General features: G+C 39.7%; 2 protein-coding genes across 2 annotated transcripts in view; both read right to left on the bottom strand.

Moving 5' to 3' along the window:
- The window catches only part of HYLS1 (HYLS1 centriolar and ciliogenesis associated), a 208526-nt gene that overhangs the window by 31209 nt on the left and 151180 nt on the right, over positions 1-26137 (bottom strand). The window lies entirely within an intron of this gene.
- Positions 8683-13759, bottom strand: PATE4 (prostate and testis expressed 4). The gene is made up of 3 exons (NM_001194407.2): positions 13702-13759; positions 9129-9245; positions 8683-8804 (listed from the first exon to the last, which is right to left on the bottom strand). Exons 1-3 carry the CDS (start codon positions 13757-13759, stop codon positions 8683-8685), a joined length of 297 nt encoding a protein of 98 aa, NP_001181336.1.

Raw genomic sequence — 26137 nt, 5'->3', positions numbered from 1 at the left:
CAAAAGATCCAGAATATCCAAAGCTATCATGAACAAAAAGAACAAAACTGGAGCAATCACATTAACTGACTTCAAATTATACTATAGAGCTATAGTCACCAAAACAGCAAGGTACTGGTATAAAAACAGACACATAGACCAATGGAACAGAACAGAGAACCCAGAAACAAATCCACACACCTACAGCAACCTCATTATTAATAAAGGTGTCAAGAACCATACACTGGGGAAAAGACAGTCTTTCAATACATGGTCTTGTGGAAACTGGATATCCATATGCAGAAAAATGAAAGTAGACCCCCATCTCTTGCCATATACAAAAATCAAATCAAAATTGATTACAGACTTAAATCGAATACCTGAAACTGTAAAACTGCTACAAGAAAACATTGGGGAAACTCTCCAGGACATCGTATTGAGGAAATATTTCTGAGTAATACCCCACAAGCATAGGCAATCCAAACAAACAAACAAACAAAAAATGGAGAAATGGGATTATATCAAGTTAAAAATCTTCTGCACAGCAAAGGACACAATCAGCAAAGTGAAGAGACAATCCACAGAATGGGAGAAAGTATTTGCAAACTACCCGTCTGACAAGGGATTAATAACCAGAATATACAAAGAGGTCAAACGACTTTAAAGGAAAAACACAATAATATAAAAATGGATAAAACATCTGAATAGCCATTTCTCAAAAATAAGACATGCAAATGGGAAACAGACATATGAAAGGTGCACAACATCATTGATCACCAGAAAAATACAAATCAAAACTACAATGAGATATCATCCCATTCTGTTGAAACAACTTTTACCCAAAAGTTAGACAATATCAAATGCTGGTGAGGATATTAGGAAAAGGGAACCCTTGTACACTGTTCGTGGGAATGTACAACCACTATGGAGTTTGGTGGTTCCTCAAAAAACTAAAAGTAGAGCTACTATATGATCCATTTTACCTTCATACCTATGTTCATCAATTGTTGATTATTCTCAACTAATCATAAAGACATCAGAACATTATATTTATTATTCAGCACATAAGAATAATAGGAACTGCCTTAAGTCTTCCAATCCAAGCAGAACTGGGTCGACTCCTAGGAATATATCCAAAAGAAAGGAAATCAGTATATTGAATAGATATCTGCACTCTCAAGTTTATTGAAGCACCATTCACAATAGCCAAGATTTGGAAGCTACCTAAGTGTCCATCGACAGATGAACGGGTAAAGAAAATGTGATGCCTATACACAATGGAGTACTATTCAGTCATACAAAGAATGAGATCCTGTTACTTGCAACAACATGGGTAGAAGTGGAGGTCATTATGTTAAGTGAAATAAGCCACGGGCATGGAAAGACAAACTTCACATATTCTCATTTGTTTGTGGAAACTAAAAATTAAAACAATCGAACTCATGGAGACAGAGTAGAAGGATGGTTACTAGAGGCTGGGAAGGGTGGTGGGGCAGGAGGTGGGTGTGGAGGAAGTGAAGATAGTTAATGGTACAAAAAATAGAAAGAAGGAATAAGACCCACTATTTGATAGCATATCAGGATGAATATAGAAAAAAATAATGTGGCTGGGTGTGGTGGCTCATGCCTGTAATCCCAGCACTTTGGGAGGCCAAGGTGGGTGGATCACGTGAAGTCAGGAGTTCGAGACCAGCCTGGCCAACGTGGTGAAACCCTGTCTCTACTAAAAGTATGAAAAAAAAAAAAAAAAAAAAAAAAAGGCCAGGCATGGTGGTGGAAACTTGAAATCCCAGCTACTCGGGAGGCTGAGGGAGGAGAATTACTTGAACAGAGAGGCGGAGGCTGCAGTGAGCTGAGATTGCGCCACTGCACTCCATCCTGGGTGACAGAGCGAGACTCCATCTAAAAAAAATTAATTTTATGTTTAAAAATAGCCAAAACAGTGTAATTGGATTGTTTGCAACACAAAGGGTAACTGCTTAAGGTGATGGATATTACATTTAACCTGATGTGATTATTGTAAATTGCATATCTGCATCAAAATGTCTCAGGTACCCCATAAATATATACACCTACTATGTACTCCCCAAAATAAAAATAACAAGAAAATGAAGTAAGTGAAATTGAATGGGTGCATAGAGTGCAAAACAGGAAACATGAGGCAGAACCTACACTTACAGTTTGGTGAGATTAAAGAGCATGTGATGAAGGGAAAATTTTAGTTGCTTTCAGAGACAGGGAATAGGCATTTAAATAGAAACACAAATCAGATTCAATTCAGAATTCTCAACAGCAACACTGGATACAAAAATACTACAATATAATTTTTCAGCATAATGACGGAAAATAACTTTGAAAATACACAAATCCTAAGGAAAGGTGACTTTTTTCAATGATTCTAGAAAAGAAAAAGAAATTGTGTTCTGATTAAATAATTTGCAGATGATATAGCATTTATATGGGATAATAAGGGGAATCCATATAGAAAGGTTGCTGGTTGTGATGGTTAATACTGAGTATCAACTTGATTGGATTGAAGGATGCAAAGTATTGATCCTGGTTGTGTCTGCGGGTGTTGCCAAAAGAGATTAACATTTGAGTCAGTGGATTGGGAATGGCAGACCCACCCTTATTCTGGGAAGGCACCATCTAATCAGCTGCCAGCACAGCTAGAATGTAAAGCAGGCAGAAAAATGTGAAAAGAGTAGACTGGGTTAGCCTCCCAGCCTCCATCTTTCTCCTGTGCTGGATGCTTCCTGCCCTCACACATCAGACTCCAAGTTCTTCAGTTTTGGGACTCAGACTGGCTCTCCTTGCTCCTCAGCTTGCAGACAGCCTATTGTGGGACTTTGTGATCCTGTGAGTTAATACTTAAAAAACTCCCATATAGATATCTACACACACACACACACACACACACATATATATATACACATATATATGGGAGTTTTTAAAGTATATATATATATATATAGTTCTGTCCCTCTGGAGAACCCTGACAAATACATTGGGTATAAAATCAGCTTACAATATTTTTTGAAATTTTATTTTATTTTTATTTTAAATGCTGAGATACATGTGCAGGACGTGCAGGTGTTTTACACAGGTAAACACCTGCCATGGTGGTTTGCCGCACCTACCAACCCATCACCTAGGCTTAAGCCCAGCATGCATTAGGCATTTTTCCTAATGATCTCCCTCCCCCTGTCCCCCAACCCCTGACAGGCACCAGTGTGTGTTCCCCTGGGTAAATAATGAAATTAAGGCAGAAATCAAGAAGTTCTTTGAAACTAACGAGAAAAAAGACACAATGTACCAGAACCTCTGGGACACAGCTAAAGCAGTGTTATGGGGGGAATTTATAGCACTAAATGCTGACATCAAAAAGATAGATCTCAAATCAATATCTTAACATAACAACTAAAAAAACTAGAGGACCAAGAGCAAACAAACCCCAAAGCTAGCAGAAGACAAGAAATAACCAAGCTTAGAGTAGAATTTAAGAAGAGACACAAAAAATTTCAAAAGTAAATGAGTCCAGGAGTTGGTTTTGCAAAAAAAAAAAAAAAAGAATGATAAAATAGACCAATCACTAGACTAATAAGAAAAGACAGAACAATCAAATAGACACAAAAATATTAAAGGGAATATCACCACTGACCCCACAGAAATATAAACAACCATTAGAGAATAGTATAAACACCTCTATGCAAAAAACACTAGAAAATCGAGAAGAAATGCATAAATTCCTGGATACATACACTCTCTCAAGACTTGAACCAGGAAGAAGCTGAATCCCTGAATAGACGAACAACAAGTTCTGAAATTGAGGCAGTAATTAATAGACTGCCAACCAAAAAAAAAGCCCAGGACCAGATAGATTTACAGCTGAATTCTACCAGAAGTAAAAAGAGGATCTGATACCACTTCTTCTGAAACTATTCCAAACAATTAAAAAGGAGCCAGTCCTCCTTAACTCATTTTATGAGCCAGCACCATCCTGATACCAAAACTTGGCAGAGATACAACAAAAAAAGAAAACTTTAGGCCAATATCCCTGGTAAACATTGATACAAAAATCCTCACATAATGGCAAACTTAATCCAGCAGCACATCAAAAAGCTTATCCACAATGATCAAGTAGGTTTTATTCCCGGGATGCAATGCTGGTTCAACATACACAAATAAATAAAAGTAATTCACATAAACAGAACTAAAGACAAAAACCATGTGATTATCTCAGTAGATGCAGAAAAGGCCTTCAATAAAACTCAACATCTCTTCGTGTTAAAAAATCTCAATAAACTAGGTATTGAAGGAACATACCTCAAAATAATAAAATCCATTTATGACAAACTCACAGCCAATATCATACTGAATGGGCAAAAGCTGGAAGCATTCCCCTTGAAAACTGGCAAAAAAACAAGGATGCCCTCTCTCACCACTTGTATTCAACATAGTATTGGAAGTTCTGGCCAGGGCAATCAGGCAAGAGAAGTAAAGAGTATTCAAATAGGAAGAGAGGAAGTCAAATTGCCTTTGTTTGCAGATGACATGATTCCATATCTAGAAAACTCCATTGTTTCAACCTAAAAGCTTCTTAAGCTGAAAGCAATTTCCACAGTCTTAGGATACAAAATCAATGTTCTATTATGTTAGCTGGCAGTCTCCTGCAGTTGTTTGCTGCTGCCACTGCCAGAGCCACAGGCTGGTTTCGAATTTCCTGCAATTCAGAGAAGAGCAGTAATGGGCAGGAATGGAACTGAGAGCCAACAGACAAAGAAATGGCACAATGAGGGAACTTTCCCTACCAGATTTAAAGACATTTTACAAAACTATAGAAAAAAAAAATAGCACAGTATTCATTCAAAAACAAATTGTCTTAGTGTGTTTGGGCTGCTATCACAAAAATACCATATACTCGGTAATTTATAAACAATACAAATTTATTGCTTATAATTCTAGGGGCTGGGAAACCTGAGATTAAGATACAAACAAATTACATGTTTGGTGAGGGCTCACCCTCTGCTTTCCAGATGATGCCTTCTTGCTGTGTCCTCACATGGTGGCAGGGGCAAACAAGCTCCCTCTGGCCTCTTTCATAAGGACAGCAATCCTATTCATTAGGTCCCCATCCTTATGACATAATCACCTCTGAAGGGCCCTACCTCTTAATGCTATTGCACTGGTTATTAGGTTTCTGCATATGGATTTTGGTGGGACACAAACGTTCAGACCATAGCATGAATAGAGAACGGAATAGAATGGAAAGTTTTTTTTTTTCTTGAGACGGAGTCTTGCTCTGTTGCCCAGGCTGGAGTGCAGTGGCGTGATCTTGGCTCACTGCAAGCTCCGCTTCCCGGGTTCACGCCATTCCCCTGCCTCAGCCTCCTGAGTAGATGGAACTACAGGCGCCTGCCACCACACCCGGCTAAGTTTTTGTATTTTTAGCAGAGGCAGGGTTTCACCGTGTTAGCCAGGATGGTCTCGATCTCCTGACCTCATGATCCGCCTGCCTCGGCCTCCCAAAGTGCTGGTATTACAGGCGTGAGCCAATGTGCCCAGCCTAGAATGGAAAATTTTATATACATGCACACACATGGCCACACACAAACATATTTTATGTATATGATACTGTGATATAATAAATACAGAATTGATACTGGAACAACACAGGGTTGAACTCTGAGAGTCTCCTTAGATGTGGATTCTTCTGCCTCTGCTACCCCTGAGATGGCAAGACCAACCCCTCCTCTTCCACTTCCTCCTCAGCCTATTCAATGTAAAGACAATGAGGATGAAGACGTCTATGAAGATGATTTCCACTTAATGAATAGTAAGTGTACTTCCTGGTTCTTATGATTTTCTTAATATTTTCTTTTCTGTAGATTTCTCTAGAATATTGTAAGAATATAGTATATAGTACTTACAGTGTATAAAATAAGTATTAATTGGCTGTTTGTAAAGTTTTTGAGTAGTCAAAAGTTATATGTGGATTTTAGACTGTGCAGGGGTTAGCCCTTCTAACCCACATATCGTTCAAGGGTAAACTGTAAATTTTGGTGTTTTTGTCCACATCCTGGCACAGAGCTCCTAAAACGCTTGTAATTTTCTAAGTGATAAGAGCAATAGGAGCAACTTGTATTGTAATATTTGGTTTTTTGTCCTTGGTTCATGAAGCATTTGCATGTCTTACAACAAATCCTTCAACCATGCCTGAGTTTATATTAGTGGGGTGATTTTTGCAAAGCCTTTAAATAACCACAGAATAAGGGCTGGTTGCCAAGGGAATCAACCATGTGATTAGAGGGTTAGAACTTTCAGCCCTGCCTCTCGACCTCTGGGGAAGGGAGGACTGGAGGCTGAATTAATCACCAGTGGCCAATCATTTATTAATAATCAATCGTGTCTATACAATGAATCCGCCATTAAAAATTACTAATTAAAAGGGTTTTTGGAACTACTGCGTGGTGAACAAGAACACATCTGTGTGCTGGAAGGGTGGTGCGTTCCAAACTCCACAAGGACAGAAACTCCTGTGCTCAGGACCCTTGCAGACCTTGCCCTATGTACCCCTTCATCTGGCTGTGCATCTGTGTCCTTTAATATATCCTTTGCAATAAATCCGTAATCGTAAGCAAATTATCTCCTCAGTTTTGTGAGCTGTTCTAGCAAATTATTGAACTTGAGGAGGGGAATGTGGGAATTTCCAATTTGGACCTAAGTTGTGCATAATCTGAGGACCCACAATTTGTGATTGGCATCTGCAGTTGGGGGGCAGTCTTGTGGGACTAAGCCCTTTGTCTGTGGGATCTGAACTAACTCTAGACAATTAGTGTCAGAATTGAGTTAAATTTTAGAGCAGTCAGTGTGCACTGGGGAATTGGATAATTTGTTGGTGTGGAAAACCCCACATATTTCGTGTCAGAAGTGTTGTGTGTGAGACAGTATAGTAGAAAAAACAGTGATTTTTTTCCTTTATAATTAATGATAAAAATTGTATAACAAGTGAATGGAGAAAGGATAGACTTTGTAGTCAATGGTGTTAAAAAATCTGACTCATTCTATGGAGAAAAATAATACTGGATCTTTACTTAAGGCAATATTACAAAGGTGGCTTCACATAGGTTAAAGATCTGAATATAAAAACAATAACAAATCAAAACAATGTCCCCAGAGACCCTCACTGAGGATACTTCAGAGAGGTAGGAGAACTACAAATGTACAGTCATAGGAGCTAAAAGAGGAGAGTTTTAAGAAGGGGACTGATATGGTTTGGCTGTGTCCCCACCCACATTTCATCTTGAATTCCCACGTGTTGTGGAAGGGACTGGTGGGAGGTAACTGAATCATGGGGGCAGGTTTTTCCTGTGCTGTTCTCGTGATAGGAAGTCTCACGAGATCTGATGGTTATTATAAGGGAGAGTTTTCCTGCACAATCTCTCTTCTCTTGTCTGTCACCATGTGAGAAGTGCCTTTCACCTTCTGCCATGATTGTGAGGCTTCTCCAGCCACGTGGAATTGTAAGTCCAATAAACCCCTTTCTTTCGTAAATTGCCCAGTCTTGGGTATATCCTTACCAGCAGTGTGAAAACAGACTAATACAGGGGCATTACCTGTTAAAAGAATTTTAGTGAGTACACGAGCTAATGAGGAACTGACAAATTGAGCTATTAGGACATCATGTTTGACTGCTTCAGAACATAGCGAGGCACCGTTTACCACAGATATACCTAAAGGATTATCTGCAGCATGTCGTGAAGTTTAAAATCCATAAATTGATCTCCACATTCATTCATAGCACTTGCTCTGTAATCCTGTCTTCCTGCAGGTCAGCACAGGCCCTGAGTGGTGGATGCTGTTGTCACCTAGACTGACCCCTGGGTACTCAGGCTTAACAGTGATTTGAATTCCTAGAAGTTTATTTGGATTGTATTAGTTTCCCATTGCTGCTATAATAAATTATTGCAAACTTAGTGTTTTAAAACAATACACACTTAGTGGCTGAAAACAACACCCCCTTAAAGTTCTGGAGGCCAGACATCCAAAATGAGTCTTATAGGGCTTAAATCAAGGTGTCGGCAGGGCTGGTTTCTGAAGGCTCTGAGGGGAGAACCTATTTCCTTGACGTTGTCAGCTTCTAATGGCCTCCTAGTTTTTGCTTATGGCCTGCTCCTCCATCTTCAAAGCACATGACTCCAATCTCTGCTTCCATCATCACATCATCTTTTCCTCTTCTGCGTCATATCTCCCTTTACTTGCATCATACAAGGACATTTTGATTGCACTTAGGGCCCCCCAGATAATGCAAGGTAACCTCCCCTTCTCAAGATCCTTAATCACATTTTCAAAGTCCCTTTTGCCATATAAGGTAACATTCACAGGTTCCAGAGATTAGGATGTAGAAATATATGGGGGTCCATTATTTAGCCTACCACAGGGATAGAAATCAGAAACCAGGAGAAGACAAAAGAGTAAGCATAGCTCATGGAGGATTTTGCTTCAATGTTCATGGTTTTAGGGATCTAGTGGTGGAGGTTGGGTGTGGGGAGCCCCTTCATTGCAGCGAGGACACAGCCCCTGGGGCGCTCTCTGGGATCTTAGGCCCATGTGGAATTTGGTGTGGGAAATAACAGAGTTCATGCTGGTTGGTCTTGATTCTGGATCTTGATCAGATGATCCTCTGCAAGTTCCTAAGCTCCATTAGAAGATGTTACAGAAGTTTCTGTCACAGCACAGTGTCACTCTCAACAGGCCTCTTTTGGAGTACTTCTCTTCCTTGCACTTATACTTACACATTTGTGTTGAGTACATATGTTTGTTTCCTAAAAATGAAGAAGCCTGTTATAAATGCTGGAGGAGATTGCCTTAATAGTGATGTACTAAAACTCACCACCAAGAGGAATAGCACTTAACACTGGGTCTCCTTCCTTGACTACTGGGTTCATGTTCCCAATCGCCACTGTGACTGGCTCTGGATACCAAACCCTACACAGTGCGAAGTTGAAAATTATCCCTTCTTGCCCCCTCTTTTATTCCTTGCCTTACCTCCTAGCAGGACTAAATGATATTGAGTTCTTTATTCCAGGCACTAGCAAGAGTGATGGTTCTTTGCAGGCATTTTTAGAGTCTTCATGAGCCCCACTTACCCCTGAAATAGGCTGTTGTTGAACATAACTCATTTTCTTTTGCAATGCAAGTGCCTCGGCCTGCCATACACTTCCATCCTTCTGTGTGTATGCAGGTATTACACTTCAGACCCATAACTGCAGGGTGGAGAGAATAGAATATTCAGGCTGGATCATGGGACAATGGGAAAGTGAGTTTTCAGCATCAGTGAGAGGTTGCATATTGACTGTACTGTCCACTCACTCCATTAGCTGGTATTTGTGGAATTCCTGATTAATTTAGCTTTGTAAGTTAAGCTAGGAGGTGGATAAAAAAGATAAGACACAGTCTCTGTGACCTGAATAGGGTCCATTTATATTTGAAGGCAAGATAAACATGTGAAATAATAAAAGAACAGCAAGGATAATATATAGTCAACCAGATAAATCCTGTGGTGCAGATTAAGAGTATAGCAACAGGTAGATTACTGTGGGCTGGAAAAATAGGGGAATACTTTAGCTAAAGACTTGAGCGGGCTCTTGAGATGTAGGTTAAACTTGGGTAGGTGGGGGCAGGGGATGGGCAGAGAAGGTGTTCCAGATAGGTAGTCATAATGAGGGAGAACACAGAGATAGGAATGAAAATGGCATGTTTAGAGTGGACTGACTGAGATTACACCCTCTGATAGCTCCATCTGGCTTGGTCTGGCCTTTCTCTTTTTTTCAGGGAATAACCGCAACCAGGCAGAGAGAGAGCTGATCTGGGAGTCCCTGTGACCAGGAAGTAAGAGGAGAGGAGATGCAGGGTAGGGAGATGACATTGGAACCTATGGGTAATTTAGATTTAAGAACTAAGTGATAGTGATGATGGGGAAAGAAAGTAGAGTATTTCAATCTTCATCTCAGACGTTCCAAGGTTATAGAATCAGAACTTATATGGAGCCCAGGAGAACTTGAGTGCTATTGATTTATGTCCAATTTTGGGAATGGTCTTGTGGCATCTCTTCATTCTGAATTCCATTCTCACTATTCCATCAAGACTGTCTTTTTGCTAACAACCTCTTAATGATAAATCCAATTGCCTCTGCGTAACCCTAAAGTTTATTCATTTTCCCTTCACTCAACAATGTTGAATTAAAGTGGTAAGCGTGAACATCCTTCTCTTTTCCTCTTATTTAGAGGGAAAGGATGATGTTAGTTGCTGATTTTTGAGCACTTTCCACATTTTGGACATTTTTTAGGTGCTGGTAATGCAAAGATAAACAAGTGTTTACATACATGCTGGAGACACAGGCATTAAACAATCCCTCCAAATAAGTACAATTGTATTGTAATATCAAGAAATAGTTAAACATGCAATGAGAGCATTTAAGAGGGAAGAACTAACTGTTCTTAGAGAGCCAAGAAAGGTTTCTGTGGGGAGTGGGCTGTAAGGTGAGGCCTGATGATAAGTAAGAGTCAGCCATGTAAGCGGGTGGTGTGGTGTGGGCAGAGTGAAGAACATTTCAGGCAGAGGGAAGAGCAATGAAAAGAAGCTTGTCTGCTGAGGAACAAAAATGCTAAGGTAACTGGGGCACAGAATGGAGTGGGTTGTGCTATGAGACACGGCTGGGCAGGTGAGCAGAGATTCAACTTCCTGAGCCCTCCTAGGCCAAAGACATGAGTATGGTTTTTGATCCATGAGCAATGGGAATTTATTGAAAATTTTAAGCAAGGAAGTAATCTGATCCTATTTACATTTATCTAGCAGGTCAATATGGGACTTAAAAGGGGCAAACAGAAAAGAATTTTATTCTTCTGCCCACCACCATTTGAGTATTCTTTCTAAAGTTAGTTCTCCTAGTCCTGCAGGTAATTTCAGGCAAGGCTGCTAACTTGTCTATGTACTTTTAGAAAAAAAAAGTCTTGTCATCACGTTTGGGCATAAGAATAATTTGGGTTCAGTAATTTATGCATCGAGTCCCATGCAATAATAATAAAATGGCTCTATTTCATTAAAAGCCCACGTTTCTCACCAGCAACCCACTCTCCCTGCATGCATGCCCATGCACACCCACCCACACGCACACACGTATGCACAGACACATAGCTCAGGCTTGCTTAGGTGTTTGTAATGGGCAGGAGAGGGTGGCTTTGACTTTTTCTCTATTTCTCTTCTTGGTTTTCTCCTACTCACCTCTGGCTTATGAGTGATAGCTTCTGACCCATTTCAGGTGGTGAGAGGGAGGGGGACAGGTAAAGGACAGGAAAGATTTCATCGGACTGGCTCTGGTGCCATCGTCTTTTGTCCATGGTAGTTACTTAAAACCCAGTCTCTTGGACTTTGTGTTTAATAAAAGCTGACTCATTTTCTTGAGCCAGGAGAACTCATTTTCTTGAGTTCCTTGAGTCAGGGAAACATTTGTGGGTTCTTCAGGATTTCCCCAACAAAAATATTCAAGTCCACTGCTGTATGGTGTATTTCCTGCAGCTGGTGGTTATATTTTCTCTCAGCTGTAAGAAGCTAGTGGCCCACACCTTGCTAGAATACCTTGTTCCTCCAGACAGTCCTCTTGGATAGAACTTTAAACAGCTCAAGACTCTGAGTTGCTTGATATGGCATGGCCCAGATCAGATCCAGGGGAATGTGTGCATATCCTCCCTGCTTGTATGTAATGCAGCTCAGCTGTCTCTCAGTTCCACCATTTCAGGGCTGTAGTCTCAGGCTCCCTCTCACCTTTAGGTTCCTCAAGCCCACTGTACCTTCCAAACACCAGAGGACACTATCAATTTCTCCCTGAAGCAACTTTCATGAGGCTTCTCTCTCTCACTGGAGTTGGAGCAGGCTGCGCAGTACACTGATAATGCCCTTGGAATAATTGTCTCTCTGATCTTTAATCTCTGAGTATTTCCAACTTCAACATTTTAAAAATACATTATTTAGAAATAGATAATACGTTGATATGACTAAATAGTAAGTAATAGAAAAAGAATGTTATGTAAAGTTGATCTCCCACTCTTGCCAGCTAGTTATCCAGTTTTCATCTGCCAAATAAAGGAAACTAGTTTTATTCATTTCTTTTATATCTTTTAGATTGATTTTCAGTCTATTCAAGCAAATATAAATATGCACGTGTATCTTTTTTACCCCTTTTCATAATTGGCAGTATACTATACATACTCTGCACTTCGATTTTTTGAATAATGTGTACTGAATGTGCAGTGTTCCATTGTAGTGTCCCATGCTTTAATTAATCAGTCTCTTAAGAGAATTTAAGTTATTTGCACTTTTTGATATTATTTGCTGCAATAAATAATGCTGAAAATATTTCATTTGTGTTGGAGTATATCTGTAACATAATTTCATACCAGCAGAATTGCTGGATTAAAAAGTAAACACTTTTGTAATTTTGATAGGTATTGCCGAATTGCCTGCCAGAGGAGATGAACTATATATTCGCTTGCTATCAATGCTTGGAAAATTCTTGTCTCACCACAACTTTAATACTCAAGTATTTTACCAAACTCCTGGATGTTGCCAATCTGATAGGTCTAAAATGGTATTTCAGTGTTCTTTTAATTTGCATTTTTCTTAGTATGAGTGAGATTGAGCACTTTTTATATGTTTAATAACCATTTAAATTTTCTTTTGTGTGAACTATCTACATACTTTGCCCGTGTTTCTATTAGGTTGTTGGCCTTTTCCTTTTTGATTTTTTTAAAGGAGGCATTACATATCAGGGATATGAGCCATTTGTTTGTGATGTGAGTTACATTTTTTATTTTTGCCATGAGGAATATTTTGATTTTCATGTGTCAAATTTGTCAGTTTCTCTTTTAAGAGCTCTGGATTTTGAGTCATAGTTAGAAAGGCCTTTCTCATTTCTAAGCTTGTAACTAAACAGATTATGTCACATTTTCTTATAGTTCTTTTATGGTTTATTCTTTCTTACTAAGTGTCAAAAGGTAGCAAAATAGAAATATAAGGTAGAAATATAATCATATTTGAATCACATTTGATAGGTAGAAAGCGTAGGAATCATTCACTAATTTTTAGTGAGTGTTAAGGGAGAGGGAGATTTCAAGAGTGACTTCCAAGTGTAAGAGGTGTTTATTGATGAAAGACTAAAGCTCAGAATAGAAATCTGGCTAGGATATAAAACTGGGCATTTTCAGCATGTAGATTATAACTGAAGCCGTGGAAGTGGATAAGTTGATATAGATGAGGGTCTGACTGGATAGCATAAAGCCTTGAGGTATCCCAGTGTTTAATGATCGGTTAGAATAAAGAATCCTACGAAATATTCTGAGAAGTAGCCAGAGGAAAGGAAAACTAGGAGAGTATAGGAGAGAATAAAGGAGAAAAGTGTATTAAGAAAGTAAGGGACCAAAATGAGATAAGTGTGGATGAAAAGTCAATTAATATGAAGTCAGAAATTTGCTGTCCTGTTTCCCTGCAATCAGTACATTTTCTTCTGGATTAGTATGTTGTATATGATCTCTCTGACATCCTGAAACTCAGGTTGTACTGAGTCTTCAGGTCTGAGCTGGAGCATGTGAGTGAGACTTGGAGAGTAGAGGTTTAGAGAACAGCACCCCTAAGTTGCCTCCCTCCACCCCCATTGTTCAAACTTACCCTCTTTGAGGTAGAGAAAAGATAAGCTCACGAGGAGCAGTGTGTTCATTTTCCTCATTGGATGCTTGTTCGGGCGACAGAAGGTGTGCTGAGTGAGGTATTGGAAAAGACAGCCACTAGCTTGCTTTATAAAGCTTAGATGTTTGATCACAGCCAGTAAATAGAAAGGAGGGAGGAGTCCCTGATAAAGGCATGAGGCAGAACTGTCCTTTCCCCACTCCTTTCTCTTAGGGAGCCATAAGTCTGTACTAATGTGGAAAGTTCAGGCTGGTGAGCAGTGTCAGGGAATGCTTCTGGCTAAAGTTGAATTAGATTTCCACCCCGACTCTTCATCCTCCCACTGCCTTCCGTGCCCCGTATCTGTCTTTTCCCCACTTTTTTTTTAAGAGACAGGGTCTCACTCTGTTACCCAAGCTGGAGTGCAGGGGCTCATTGCAGCCTCAAACTTTTGGGGTTAAGCAATCCTCCTGCTTCAACCTCCAGTGTAGCTGGGACTACAGTCTCTACTCACTCTTTTCTCTGTGTGTCTGCATGTGTGTGTGAGTGTGATTGATATGGTTTGAATGTTTGTCCCCTCCAAATCTCATGCTGAAATGTAATCCATAATGTTGGAGGTGGGGCACAATGGGAGCTGTTTGGGTCATGGGGGCAGATCCCTCATGAATTGCTTGGTGCCATCCTCATTGTAATGAGTGAGTTCTTGCTCTTGTAGTTCAAGTGAGAGCTGGTTGTTTAAAAAAGTGTGGAACCTCCCCTGCCCTTCTCTCTCTTGTTCCTTTCTCTCTCTTGCTCCCATTCTTGCCATGTAATACACCAACTCCTTTTTTGCCTTTCACCATGATTGCAAACTCCCTGAGGCCCTCACCAGGAGCAGATGCCAGCACCATGCCTCCTGTTCAGCCTGCAGAACTGTGAGCCAATGAAATCTCTCTTCTTTAGTAATTAGTCTCTCTATTTCTTTATAGCAATGCAAAAATTCACTAACAGAAAATCGATACAAGTGGGGTGTTGCTATAAAGATACCTGAAAATGTTGAAGAAGCTTGGGAACTGGGTAATGGTCAGAGGTTGGAAGAGTTTGGAGGGCTTAGAAGACAGGAAAATGGGGGAATGTTGGAATTTCTTAGAGACTTGTTACGTGGTTGTGACCAAAATACTGATAGACATATGGATAGTAAAGGTCAGGCTGAGGAGTCTCAGATAAAAATGAGGAAGCTATTTGGAACTGGAGCAAAGGTCACCTTTGCTATGCCTTAGCAAAGAACTTGGCTGCATTGTGTCCAAGCCCTGGGAATTTGTGGAAGATTGAACTTAAGAATGGTGACCTAGGTTATCTGGCAGAAGAAATTTCTAAGCAGTAAAGTGTTCAGGATGTGATATGGCTGCTTCTAACAGCCCATAATTACGTATGGGAGGAAAGAAATAACTTAAAGTTGGAACTTACATTTAAAAGATAAGTAGAGGCTGGGCGCAGTGGCTCAAGCCTGTAATCCCTGCACTTTGGAGGCCAAGGAGGGCGGATCACAAGGTCAAGAGATTGAGACCATTCTGGTCAATATGGTGAAACCCCGTCTCTACTAAAAATACAAAAATTAGCTGGGTGTGGTGGTGCATGCCTGTAGTCCCAGCTCCTCGGGAGGCTGAAGCAGGAGAATCGCTTGAACCCAGGAGGCGGAGGTTGCAGTGAGCTGAGATCACACCACTGCACTCCAGCCTGGTGACAGAGCAAAACTCAGTCAAAAAAAAAAAAAAAAAAGTAGAGCATAAAAATTTGGAAAATTCACATGTGGCAAAGAAGGAATGAATGTTTTCAGGAGAGGAACTGAAGTGGCCTATGGAGGAACTACTCACTAGATATATTTGCATGACTAAAAGGGAGCCAAGAGCTATTATCCAATAATACATTATTACATAATAATACCTTTTATTGGATAATAGCTCTTGGCTAATAAAATCTAAGACAATGGGAAAAAGGCAATGAAGGCATTTTAGAAATCTTCAAGGCAGCTCCTCCTATCACAAGCTCAGAGGCCTAGGAGGAAAGAATGTTTTCAGGGGCCAGGCCCAGGGCCCTTCTGCCCTGTGCAGCCTTGGGACACTGCTCTCACACCCTGGCCACTCCAGCTCCAGCTTCAGCTCAAAGGGGCTCAGGTACAGCTTGGACCATTGCTCTGAAGGGTGCAAGCCATAAGCTTTGGCAGCTTCCACATGGTGCTAAGCCTGCAGGTGTGCAAAATGCAAGATTGAAGGAGGCTTGGCAGCTTCCACCTCAATTTCAGAGGATGTATGGAAGAGCCTGGGTACTCAGGAAGAAGCCTGCTTCAAGGGTACAGCCCCCACAGAGAGGCTCTACTAGGACAGTGCCAAGAGAAAATGTGGTATTGAAGCCCCCACAAGAGTCTCGACTGGGGAGCAGCCTAGTGGAGCTGTGGAAAGGGGCCACCACCCTCCAGATCCCGTAATGGTAGAGCCACTGGCAGCTTGCATCTTGAGCCTGGAAAAGCCACAGCTACTCAACTCCAATCTGTGAGAATAGCCACAGAGGCTGCACCCTGCACAACCATAGAGGCAGAGCTTCCCAAAGCCTTGGAAACCCACCTCTCACACCAGCATGCCCAGGATGTGGGACATGGATCCAAGGGAGATTATTCTGGAACTTTAAGATTTAATGACTGCCTTGCTGGATTTCAGACTTGGATGGGCCTCTTGTCCTTTTCTTTTGGCTGATTTTTCCCTTTCAGAATGGGAATGTTTACTCAATGCCTCTACTACCATTGTATCTTGGAAGTAAATAGCTTGTGTTTGATTTTATAAACTCATAGGTTGAAGGAAATTGCTTAGAGAATCAGATGAGACTTTGGACTTTAGATTTTTGAGTGATGCTGGAACAAATTAACACTTTGGGAAACTGTTGGGAATAGATGATTGTATTTTACAATGTGAGAAGGACATGATATTTGAGGGAACAGGGACAGAATGATATGGTTTGGATGTTTGTCCCTTACAAATCTCATGTTGAAGTGTGATTCCTGATGTCAGAGGTGAGGCCTGATAGGAGGCGTTGGGTCATGGGAGAGGATCCCTCATGAATGGCTTGATGTTGACCTTGTGGTAATAAGTGAATTCTTACTCTATGAGTTCATGTGAGGCCCGGTTGTTTAAGACAGCCTGGAACCTCCCCTCCCTTTCTCCAGCTCCCTCTCTTGCCCTGTGATGTGCTGGCTCCCCCTTTGCCTTCTTCCATGATGATAAGTTTTCTGAGGATTCTCCAGAAGTGGATGCTGGCACTGTGTTTCATTACAGCCTGCAGAACCATGAGCCAAAATAAAAGCTCTTTTCTTTATAAATTAACTAGCCTCAGATATTTATTTATGGCAATGCAAAATGGCCTAATACAGCAATACTATCAGATTTCTGGTTCCCTAGAAATTTCTTATGCATACTAAGTGAAAGAGTGTCTATTCATCATTAGGACAATGACTTATAAAATGGGATGACATATGAATCTCAGAATTCAAAGATTTCTAGAGAGTTTTATGTAATATGTAGGTATACTGATACAGCTTACTCCAATACTGAAAAATTTTTCCCCGGTTTAAGGCTTGGGCAAGGGTTGTTTTTTCTTTTTCTTTTTCTTTGAGACAGAGTTTCGCTTTTTTCGCCCAGGCTGGAGTGAAGTGGTGCGATCTTGACTCACTGCAACTTCCAACCACTGGGTTCAAGCAATTTTCCTGCCTCAGCCTCCTCAGTAGCTGGGATTATAGGTGCCTGCCACCACACCCAGCTAATTTTTGTATTGTTAGTACAGACGGGGTTTCATCATGTTGGCCAGGCCTGTCTAGAACACCTGACCTCAGGTGATCCACCCGCTTCGGCCTCCCAAAGTGCTAGGATTACAGGCATGAGCCACCATGCCCAGCCAAGGGTTGTTTTTTCTCCTAGGCTTCTAACGTCCAGCATTGTCATCTTCACTCCTTGGAAACCTTGAATATTTCCTATGCCTAGGTGCTGGGAATATCTAGATAGGCTCTTGGAGGTTCCCAGCAAATCTCTTGGAGATTAGAAGTTTAGGGATGCAGGAAGAGATGCAAGAAGGGCTTCTCCAGAGATGTTTTGGGTGAGGTCCTTCTTGGGATCTCCATGCATTTTCTGGATATTTTCTTAACGTTAGCTCTTTTTTTTTTTTTTTTTTTTTTTTGAGACGGAGTCTCGCTCTGTCGCCCAGGCTGGAGTGCAGTGGCCGGATCTCAGCTCACTGCAAGCTCTGCCTCCCGGGTTCACGCCATTCTCCTGCCTCAGGCTCCCGAGTAGCTGGGACTACAGGTGCCCGCCACCTCGCCCAGCTAGTTTTTTTTTGTATTTTTTAGTAGAGACGGGGTTTCACCATGTTAGCCAGGATGGTCTCTATCTCCTGACCTCGTGATCCACCTGTCTCGGCCTCCCAAAGTGCTGGGATTACAGGCTTGAGCCACCGCGCCCGGCCAACGTTAGCGCTTTTAGTATTAGAGCTAGAACTATGTCTCAACTATTCTCAGATATGTCTCAAATAATGTCCTTGCTGTTTACTCTTTAGGGAAACAGTCCATTTCTAACCTCATCCCATATCCTTCAATTTTATTTAGAAAAAACCTTCTGGAATAAGATTTCTTTATTTTTGCCCCTTAAACATCTCAGTCTTCTTGGTAAAATGTAATCCTTTCAACTGCTGTCTCCAAGGTCACTCCTACCCGCTCCTCATTCCAGTTGTGGCCATTATCTCATTGTTCTCCTTGCCCAGGTGCCCTTGTCTGTGTGTGGCACCAGCTGGATGAAGCCTTTGACATCTACCCTAGCTAACAGATCTGGATTTCATTTCAAAATAACCATCATTAAGATCTTCCCTATTTCCACCTCAGCCATGTCCTTCTTCTTGGGTGTTTGGTACTTGGCACTTTCTAGGATCTTAATATGAATTACCTACCTTTCCTCCTTTCATATCCTTTGTTTTACAGAAACCCCATGAGATATGTACGATTGTCTCATTTTTGCAGATGAGATAATAAGCTCAGAATGGTTCAGTAACTTACTCAAGGCCACACAGCTAGCAGGTAGCAGAGGGTTTGAACCCATGACAGTGTATAGCAAACTTATATTTGAGATAAAAGGAGATATCCTTTCTAGAAGTCATCACTGAGGCAGATGAGTGTGCTTTTTGCTATATTTCCCAACCTTTGGAGTCCTTTGTTATTGATTTCCTGTAACTGCACCATAGTAAATGAGAAATTCAATTCTGTAATATTTGGCTTAAGTGCTATGTATTAGTTTGCTATTGCTACTATAAATAAATCAGACATTTAGTGGTTTAAAACAACACAAATTTATTCTCCTGAAGTATTGGAGGCCAGAAGTCTGATGGGGCTAAAAGCAAAGTATCAACAGAGTTGGTTCTTTCTGTAGGCTCTGAATGGAGAATCTGTTTCCTTGACTTTTTCAGCTTCTAGTGGCCTCCTCTATTCCTTGGCTTATTGCCTGTTCCTCCATTTTCAAAGCATATCACGCCAATCTCCGCTTTCATCATCACATTGCCTATTTTTCTTCCATAATCAAATTCTCTACTTCCTTCTTATAAGGACATTTGTGATTGCATTTAGGGCCACTGAGATAATGCAAGATAACTTCCCCAACTCAAGATTCTTAAATTAATCAGAACGTCAGAGCCCTTTTTGTATATAAGGTAACATTCACAGGTTTCAGAAATTAAGATGTAAAAATCCTTGGGGGTCATTATTTAGCCTAATACATATTCTCAGAGGCGCAATCATTGCACCATCCCCTTCAGCCCTTCTGTTACCCATCAGCAATCACTTCCAGTAAGATATGTCTTTCTTTGCCTGGCTTTCTTGCCCATCTATATTCCTATTATCCCTTTATTTGGGCCATAGCAAACACCTTCTCTTCTAACAGTCTGTTGGGTTGTTTGACAAATCAATGCTTTGATATTTTGTGTTCTCTTGGCACCCTCCCCAACTCCCTTCTTCATTTAGCTAACTCTTCACTAGCTTTCAAAGTCCTGTTCTTCCACTCCCTCTTCAAGGAAGCCTTACCTGATCAGGTAGTTTAATTTGAAGGCCTGTCGTTTAAGCCTCTATGGCCAACTGTGGTTGATGTATGTGTGGTCTTTTAAACTAGATTCCAAGTTCTGTGAGGTCATCAATTAGTGTCTTAGACTAATGGAGAGTCTAGCACTTAGTATGTGATCAATGATGGTTCCTTGAATAACAAAGTTGATAAATTAATAAGTGGAAATTATAGGGACAGAGACTTCAGCTTAACTTTGGGGAGAATTTTATAATAAATTGAACAAAATATACAATGGAGGCCTTTGGGTAATAAGTTTTTAGTAGCTGGAGGATTAGAGTAAGCATTGTCCTGGGAATGCTGTGGGGAACTCAGGTAGGGTGGCTTGGTTTTGGGGATTGTAAGTGGCTATGGGATTTTATGATTCTGTGATATTAGGTAAATAGCCCAAGAAGTCTGATGGGGCTAAAAGCAAAGTATCAACAGAGTTGGTTCTTTCTGTAGGCTCTGAATGGAGAATCTGTTTCCTTGACTTTTTCAGCTTCTAGTGGCCTCCTCTATTCCTTGGCTTATTGCCTGTTCCTCCATCTTCAAAGCATATCACGCCAATCTCCGCTTTCATCATCACATTGCCTATTTTTCTTCCATAATCAAATTCTCTACTGTTCATATGGGGAGAACAGCCAGCACCTTCCACAGGGAGCTGCACATGACAAAGCTCTCAGGATGTTTGTTTTGCACCTCTGTGCCTACTGGGCATGGTTGCTCAGGTCTGTCCAGTTATAGATAACGTCTGGAAATAGAGTGGGGCAGAGTGGTTGACTGAGAGATCAAATGATACTGGGGGAGAGGATGCTTATCGATGTACTTGAAAACATAGCAATGGAAACTATTCAAAATGAAACAAAGAAAAAACTGGGAAAAAATGAACGGCACATTGGTGAACTGCAGAACAATTTCAAAAGGAATAATACACATGTAATTAGAAAAAAGGGAAGAACAGAAAAAATATTTGAAGAGATAATGGCCCAAGTTCTTCCAAATTTGAGGAAAACAATAAGCCCACAGATTTAAGAAGTTTAAAAACCCCAAACACAAGATACATGAAGAAAACCACACCAAGGCACATCATAACCTAGTTACTTGAAACAGTGATAAAAAGAAAAATCTGAATATCATCCAGAGGGAAAGGCACATTACATACCGTGGAATGAAGATGACAACAAATTTCTTGTTGAAACAATGCTAGTCAGAAGACAGAAAAGCAACATCTTCAAAGTATTGGGGGAAAAAAAGACCCGTAAGCCTAGAATTCTTTACCCAGAGAAAATATCTTTTAAAAAATGAGGGTAAAATAAAGGCTTTTTCTAATATGAAATCCAAAGGAAATTCATCATCAGTAGACCTGTTCTATAAGAAATGTTAATGGATGTCTTTCAAGAAGAAAGAAAATGATATCAGACTGAAATCTGGATCTATGCAAAAGCATGAATAGCATCAGAAACAGTAACTACATGGATAAGTATAACAACTATTTCTTAGTTTTAAATCTCTTTGACAAAATGTTAAGTTTTCAAAACAAAAAATAATGAGGAATTATAAAATTCCTTAATATGTTTAAGTAAAATATGACAACAATAGCACAAGGGCCAGGAGAAGAGAAATGGAAGTTGAACGTTGTAATGTTCTTTTACCATATTTGTGATGATTAATATAACTTGAAGCTTACTAAAAAAATACCTAGAATTTGTTTTACTTAGATATGGTAAGGCATGCAGATATAAAAATTACTATCATGAAGAAAGATTTTGCTCATAGTTACCAAGAAGCAAGAGGCACAGAACACTATGCAGGGGGTGCACATAGAGGGGCACATAGAGAAGCACCAGGACTGGTCAGGAGACGAAGTGAGGGGAAAACATAGACAGGAGCCTTTATTGTTGTTTCTGTGGGAAAGGCAATTCAGGGCAGGAAAGTAGGCTTGGGATTGGCTAGTTTGCATCATTTTAGCAGGTTCTGAAGTGTAAGGGCTGTCTCTAGCTGTCTGGTACCTGGCCCTTCAGTGATTAGGGCAGGGAAATGGTGAATCAGAGTATAAGAGGTTGATAAAGGAGGTGGTTGGAATTATGAGCTTTGGATTGGTTGGTTTTTGTATGAAAGGTGTAACTCATAGACAAGTTGTTTACTATCTCTAGACATTGGTTTGCTCTGACAGGACAATCTGTCTAGGATCAGTTAGGCCCAGAGGTCAAAACATCAATAAACACAGAAAATAAAAACATAATTAATACAAAGGCAGGCTGTGGTAAGTTAAACCCTATGTTTTATGAAACTTAAAGCAACCACTAAAATATAACAACAAAGAGTTATACTTAATAATCCAATGAAGGAAATAAAATGGAATAATTAGAAATAATCAATACAAAAGAAAATATTAGAAGAAAAAGGGAACAAAAACAAAAGTACAAATAGAAAACGAACAGTTAAATGATAGATTTAAATCCAACAATAGCAATAATCACATTAAATATAAATAGTCTAAATACTCCAATTAAAAGGCAGAGTTTTTCTGATTGGATAAAAACACAAGAACCAACAATATAGTACTTGTGAGAAACACACTTTAAATATAAACAGATGGATTCAAGAGTATTTACTACAATGATGAATAAAAAAGAAGGGTTAAATATTTATTAAACATCCATCACTCAAACTTCAAGTCTTAGAATAAAGGAAGGTATACAAACCAGACATTGGTATTCTAATATTTATAGTTAATCAATTTAAAAATTTGCTTAACCCAAAAGATTTATCTGGGATATGCCACATATAATTTCTGTGGAAAAATTATAGCAACTCTTTCTTTTAAGAATCAGTTACATTTTACCGAAAGGTTAAAAAATACTTCATCTAACTCTCTGTGTAGCAATGTAGCATAGTTGTTAAGTATCTTAACTTTAGGAACAGACAGGCTTGATTAAAGTCCTAATTTATCACTGAATATTGCTTTTCAGCCTTAAACAAATCTTTCTCTTTTTTTTTTCAAAACAAAAAATAGACCTTTTAATATAAAAAATTTCAAACATACGAAGGAGTAAAGAGATACGATGAACCGCAATATACCCATTACCAAGATTCAACAATTATCAAGAGTTGGGCATATATGCTTTGATTTCCTTCCTTTTCTTTCCTTCCTTTCCCTTCTCATCTTTTCATTTTCCCTTCCTTTCTTCTAAAGTTTTTAAAAGCAAAGCCTCAGACATCATTTGATTTTACTCCTACATACTTCAGAATACATCTCAAAAAAATTAGATGTTTCTTACATCACCACAATGCTAACATTATCCCTTACAAATTAGCAATAATTCCACTTAATATTCATTCTGTTATGGACTGAATTGTGTCCCTCCAAAATTCATGTGCTGAAGCCCTTACCCCCAACATGACTGTACTTGGAGGCAGGGCCTTTAAGCAGATAATCAAGGTCAAATGATGTCATAAGGGTGGGGCCCTAATCGGATAGGGTTCTTCTTTTTATTTTTTATTATTATTTTTTATTTTTTACTTTAAGTTCTGGGATACATATGCAGAATGTGCATGTTTATTACATAGGTATACATGTGCCATGGTGGTTTGCTGCACCCATCAACCCGTCATCTAGGTTTTAAGCCATTAGGACAAATACTTAATGCTCTCCCTCCCCTTGTGCCCCACCCCATGACAGGCCCCAGTGTGTGATGTTCCCCTCACTGTGTCCATGTGTTCTTATTGTTCTACTCCCACTTATGAGTGAGAACATGTGGTGTTTGGTTTTCTGTTCCTGTGTTAATTTGCTGAGAATGATGGTTTCCAGCTTCATCCATATCTCTGCAAAGGACATGAACTCATTCTTTTTTATAGCTTCATAGTATTCCATGGTGTATATGTGCCACATTTTCATTATCCAGTCTATCATTGATGGGCATTTGGGTTGGTTCTAAGTCTTTGCTATTGTAAATAGTGCAGCAGTAAACATAAATATGCATGTGTCTTTACAGTAGAATGATTTATAATCCTTTGGGTGTATACCCAATAATGGGATTGCTGGGTCAAGTGGTATTTCTGTATTAGATCCTTGAGGAATCGCCACACTGTCTTCCACAATGATTGAACTAATTTACACTCCCACCAACAGTGTAAAAGTGTCCCTATTTGTCCACAGCCTCACCAGCATCTATTATTTCCTGACTTTTAAATAATCGCCATTCTAACTGGCGTGAGATGGTATCTCATCATGGTTTTGATTTGCATTTCTCTAATGACCAGTGATGATGAGCTTTTTTTGTTTGTTTGTTGGCTGCATACATGTCTTCTTTTGAGAAGTATCTGTTCATATCTTTTGCCCATTTTCTGATTTTTTTTTTCCTGTAAATTTGTTTAAGTTCCTTGTAGAATCTGGATATTAACACTTTGTCAGATGGATAGATTGCAAAAATTTTCTCCCATTCTGTAGGTTGCCTGTTCACTCTGATGATAGTTTCTTTTGCTGTGCAGAAGCTCTTTAGTTTAATTAGATCCAATTTGTCAATTTTGGCTTTTGTTGCAATTGCTTTTGGTGTTTTAGTCATGAAGTTTTTGCCCATGCCTACGTCCTGAATGGTATTGCCTAGGTTTTCTTCTAGAGTTTTTATGGCTTTAGGTTTTATGTTAAAGTCATTAATCCATCTTGAGTTAATTTTTGTATGAGTTGTAAGGAAGGGGTCCAATTTCAGTTTTCTGCATATGGCTAGTCAGTTCTCCCAGCATCATTTATTAAACAGGGAATCCTTTCCGCATTGCTTGTTTTTGTCAGGTTTGTTGAAGATCAGATGGTTGTAGATGTGTGGTCTTGTTTGTGAGTTCTCTGATCTTTTCCATTGGTCTGTGTGTCTGTTTTTGTACCAGTGCCATGCTGTTTTGGATACTGTAGCCTTGTAGTATAGTTTGAAGTCAGGTAGCATGATGCCTCCAGCTTTACTCTTTTTGCTTAGGACTGTCTTGGCTATACAGGCTCTTTTTTGGTTCCATAAGAAATTTAAAGTAGTTTTTTTTTTTTTTTTTCTAATTCTGTGAAGAAAGTCAGTGGTAGCTTGATGACAATAGCATTGAATCTGTAAATTGCTTTGGGCAGTATGGCCATTTTCATGATATTGATTCTTCCTATCCATGAGCATGGAATATTTTTCCATTTGTTTGTGTCCTTTCTTATTCCCTTGAGCAATGGTTTGTAGTTCTCCTTGAAGAGGTCCTTCACATCCCTTGTAAGTTGTATTCTTAGATATTTTATTCTCTTTGTAGCAATTGAGAGTGGGAGTTCACTTATGATTTGGCTGTCTGCTTGTCTATTATTGGTGTATAGGAATGCTTGTGATTTTTGCACATTGATCTTATATCCTGAGACTTTGCTGAAGTTGCTTATCAGCGTAAGGAGTTTTTGGGCTGTGACGATGGGGTTTTCTATATATACAATCATGTTATCTGCAAACAGAGACAATTTGACTTCCTGTCTTCCTATTTGAATATGCTTCATTTCTTTCTCTTGTGATTGCCCTGGCCAGAATTTCCAATACTATGTTGAATAGAAGTGGTGAGAGACGGCATCCTTGGCCTGTGCTAGTTTTCAAAGGAAATGCTTTCAGCTTTTGCCCATTCAGCATGATATTGGCTATGGGTTTTTCCTAAATAGCTTTTATTATTTTGAGATATGTTCCTCAATACCTAGTTTGAGTGTTTTTAGCATGAAGAGGTATTGAATTTTAGCAAAGATCTTTTCTGCATCTATTGAGATAATCATGTGGTTTTTGTCGTTGGTTCTGTTTATGTGATGGATTACGTTTATTGATTTGCGAATGTTGAACCAGCCTTGCATCCTAGGGATGAAGCTGACTTGATCATGGTGGATAAGCTTTTTGATGTGCTGCTGGATTCGGTTTGCCAGTATTTTATTAAGGGTTTTCACATTGATGTTTATCAGGGATATTGGCCTGAAATTTTCTTTTTTTGTTGTGTCTCTGCCAGGTTTTGGTATCAGGATGATGCCAGCCTCAGAAAATGAGTTAGGGAGAAGTCCGCCTTTTTCCATTATTTGAAATAGTTTCAGAAGGAATGGTACCAGCTCCTCTTTATACCTCTGGTAGAATTCGGCTGTGAATTCGTCTGGTCCTGGGCTTTTTTTATTTGGTAGGCTATTAATTATTGCCTCAATTTCAGAACTTGTTATTGGTCTATTCAGGGATTTGACTTCTTCCTGGTTTAGTCTTGGGAGGGTGTATGTGTCCAGAAATTTATCCATTTCTTCTAGATTTTCTAGTTTATTTGCATAGAGGTTTTTATAGTATTCTCTGATGGTAGTTTGTATTTCA

The sequence above is a fragment of the Macaca mulatta genome, chromosome 14 (assembly GCF_049350105.2).
Source record: "Macaca mulatta isolate MMU2019108-1 chromosome 14, T2T-MMU8v2.0, whole genome shotgun sequence".
Classification (NCBI taxonomy): Eukaryota; Metazoa; Chordata; class Mammalia; order Primates; family Cercopithecidae; genus Macaca; species Macaca mulatta.
This window is presented reverse-complemented; position numbering and strand designations above follow the sequence as displayed.

Coding starts and splice junctions, on each gene's coding strand:
- PATE4 (NM_001194407.2), bottom strand. CDS start 13,759: ATGAGGAAAATGAACACACTGCTCCTCGTGAGCTTATCTTTTCTCTAC. Junction 9,246..13,701: donor TTTTCTCTACCTCAAAGAGG/GTAAGTTTGAAC, acceptor TCCACCCTGCAG/TTATGGGTCTGAAGTGTAAT. Junction 8,805..9,128: donor AACAACAGCCTATTTCAGGG/GTAAGTGGGGCT, acceptor CTTCATTTTTAG/GAAACAAACATATGTACTCA.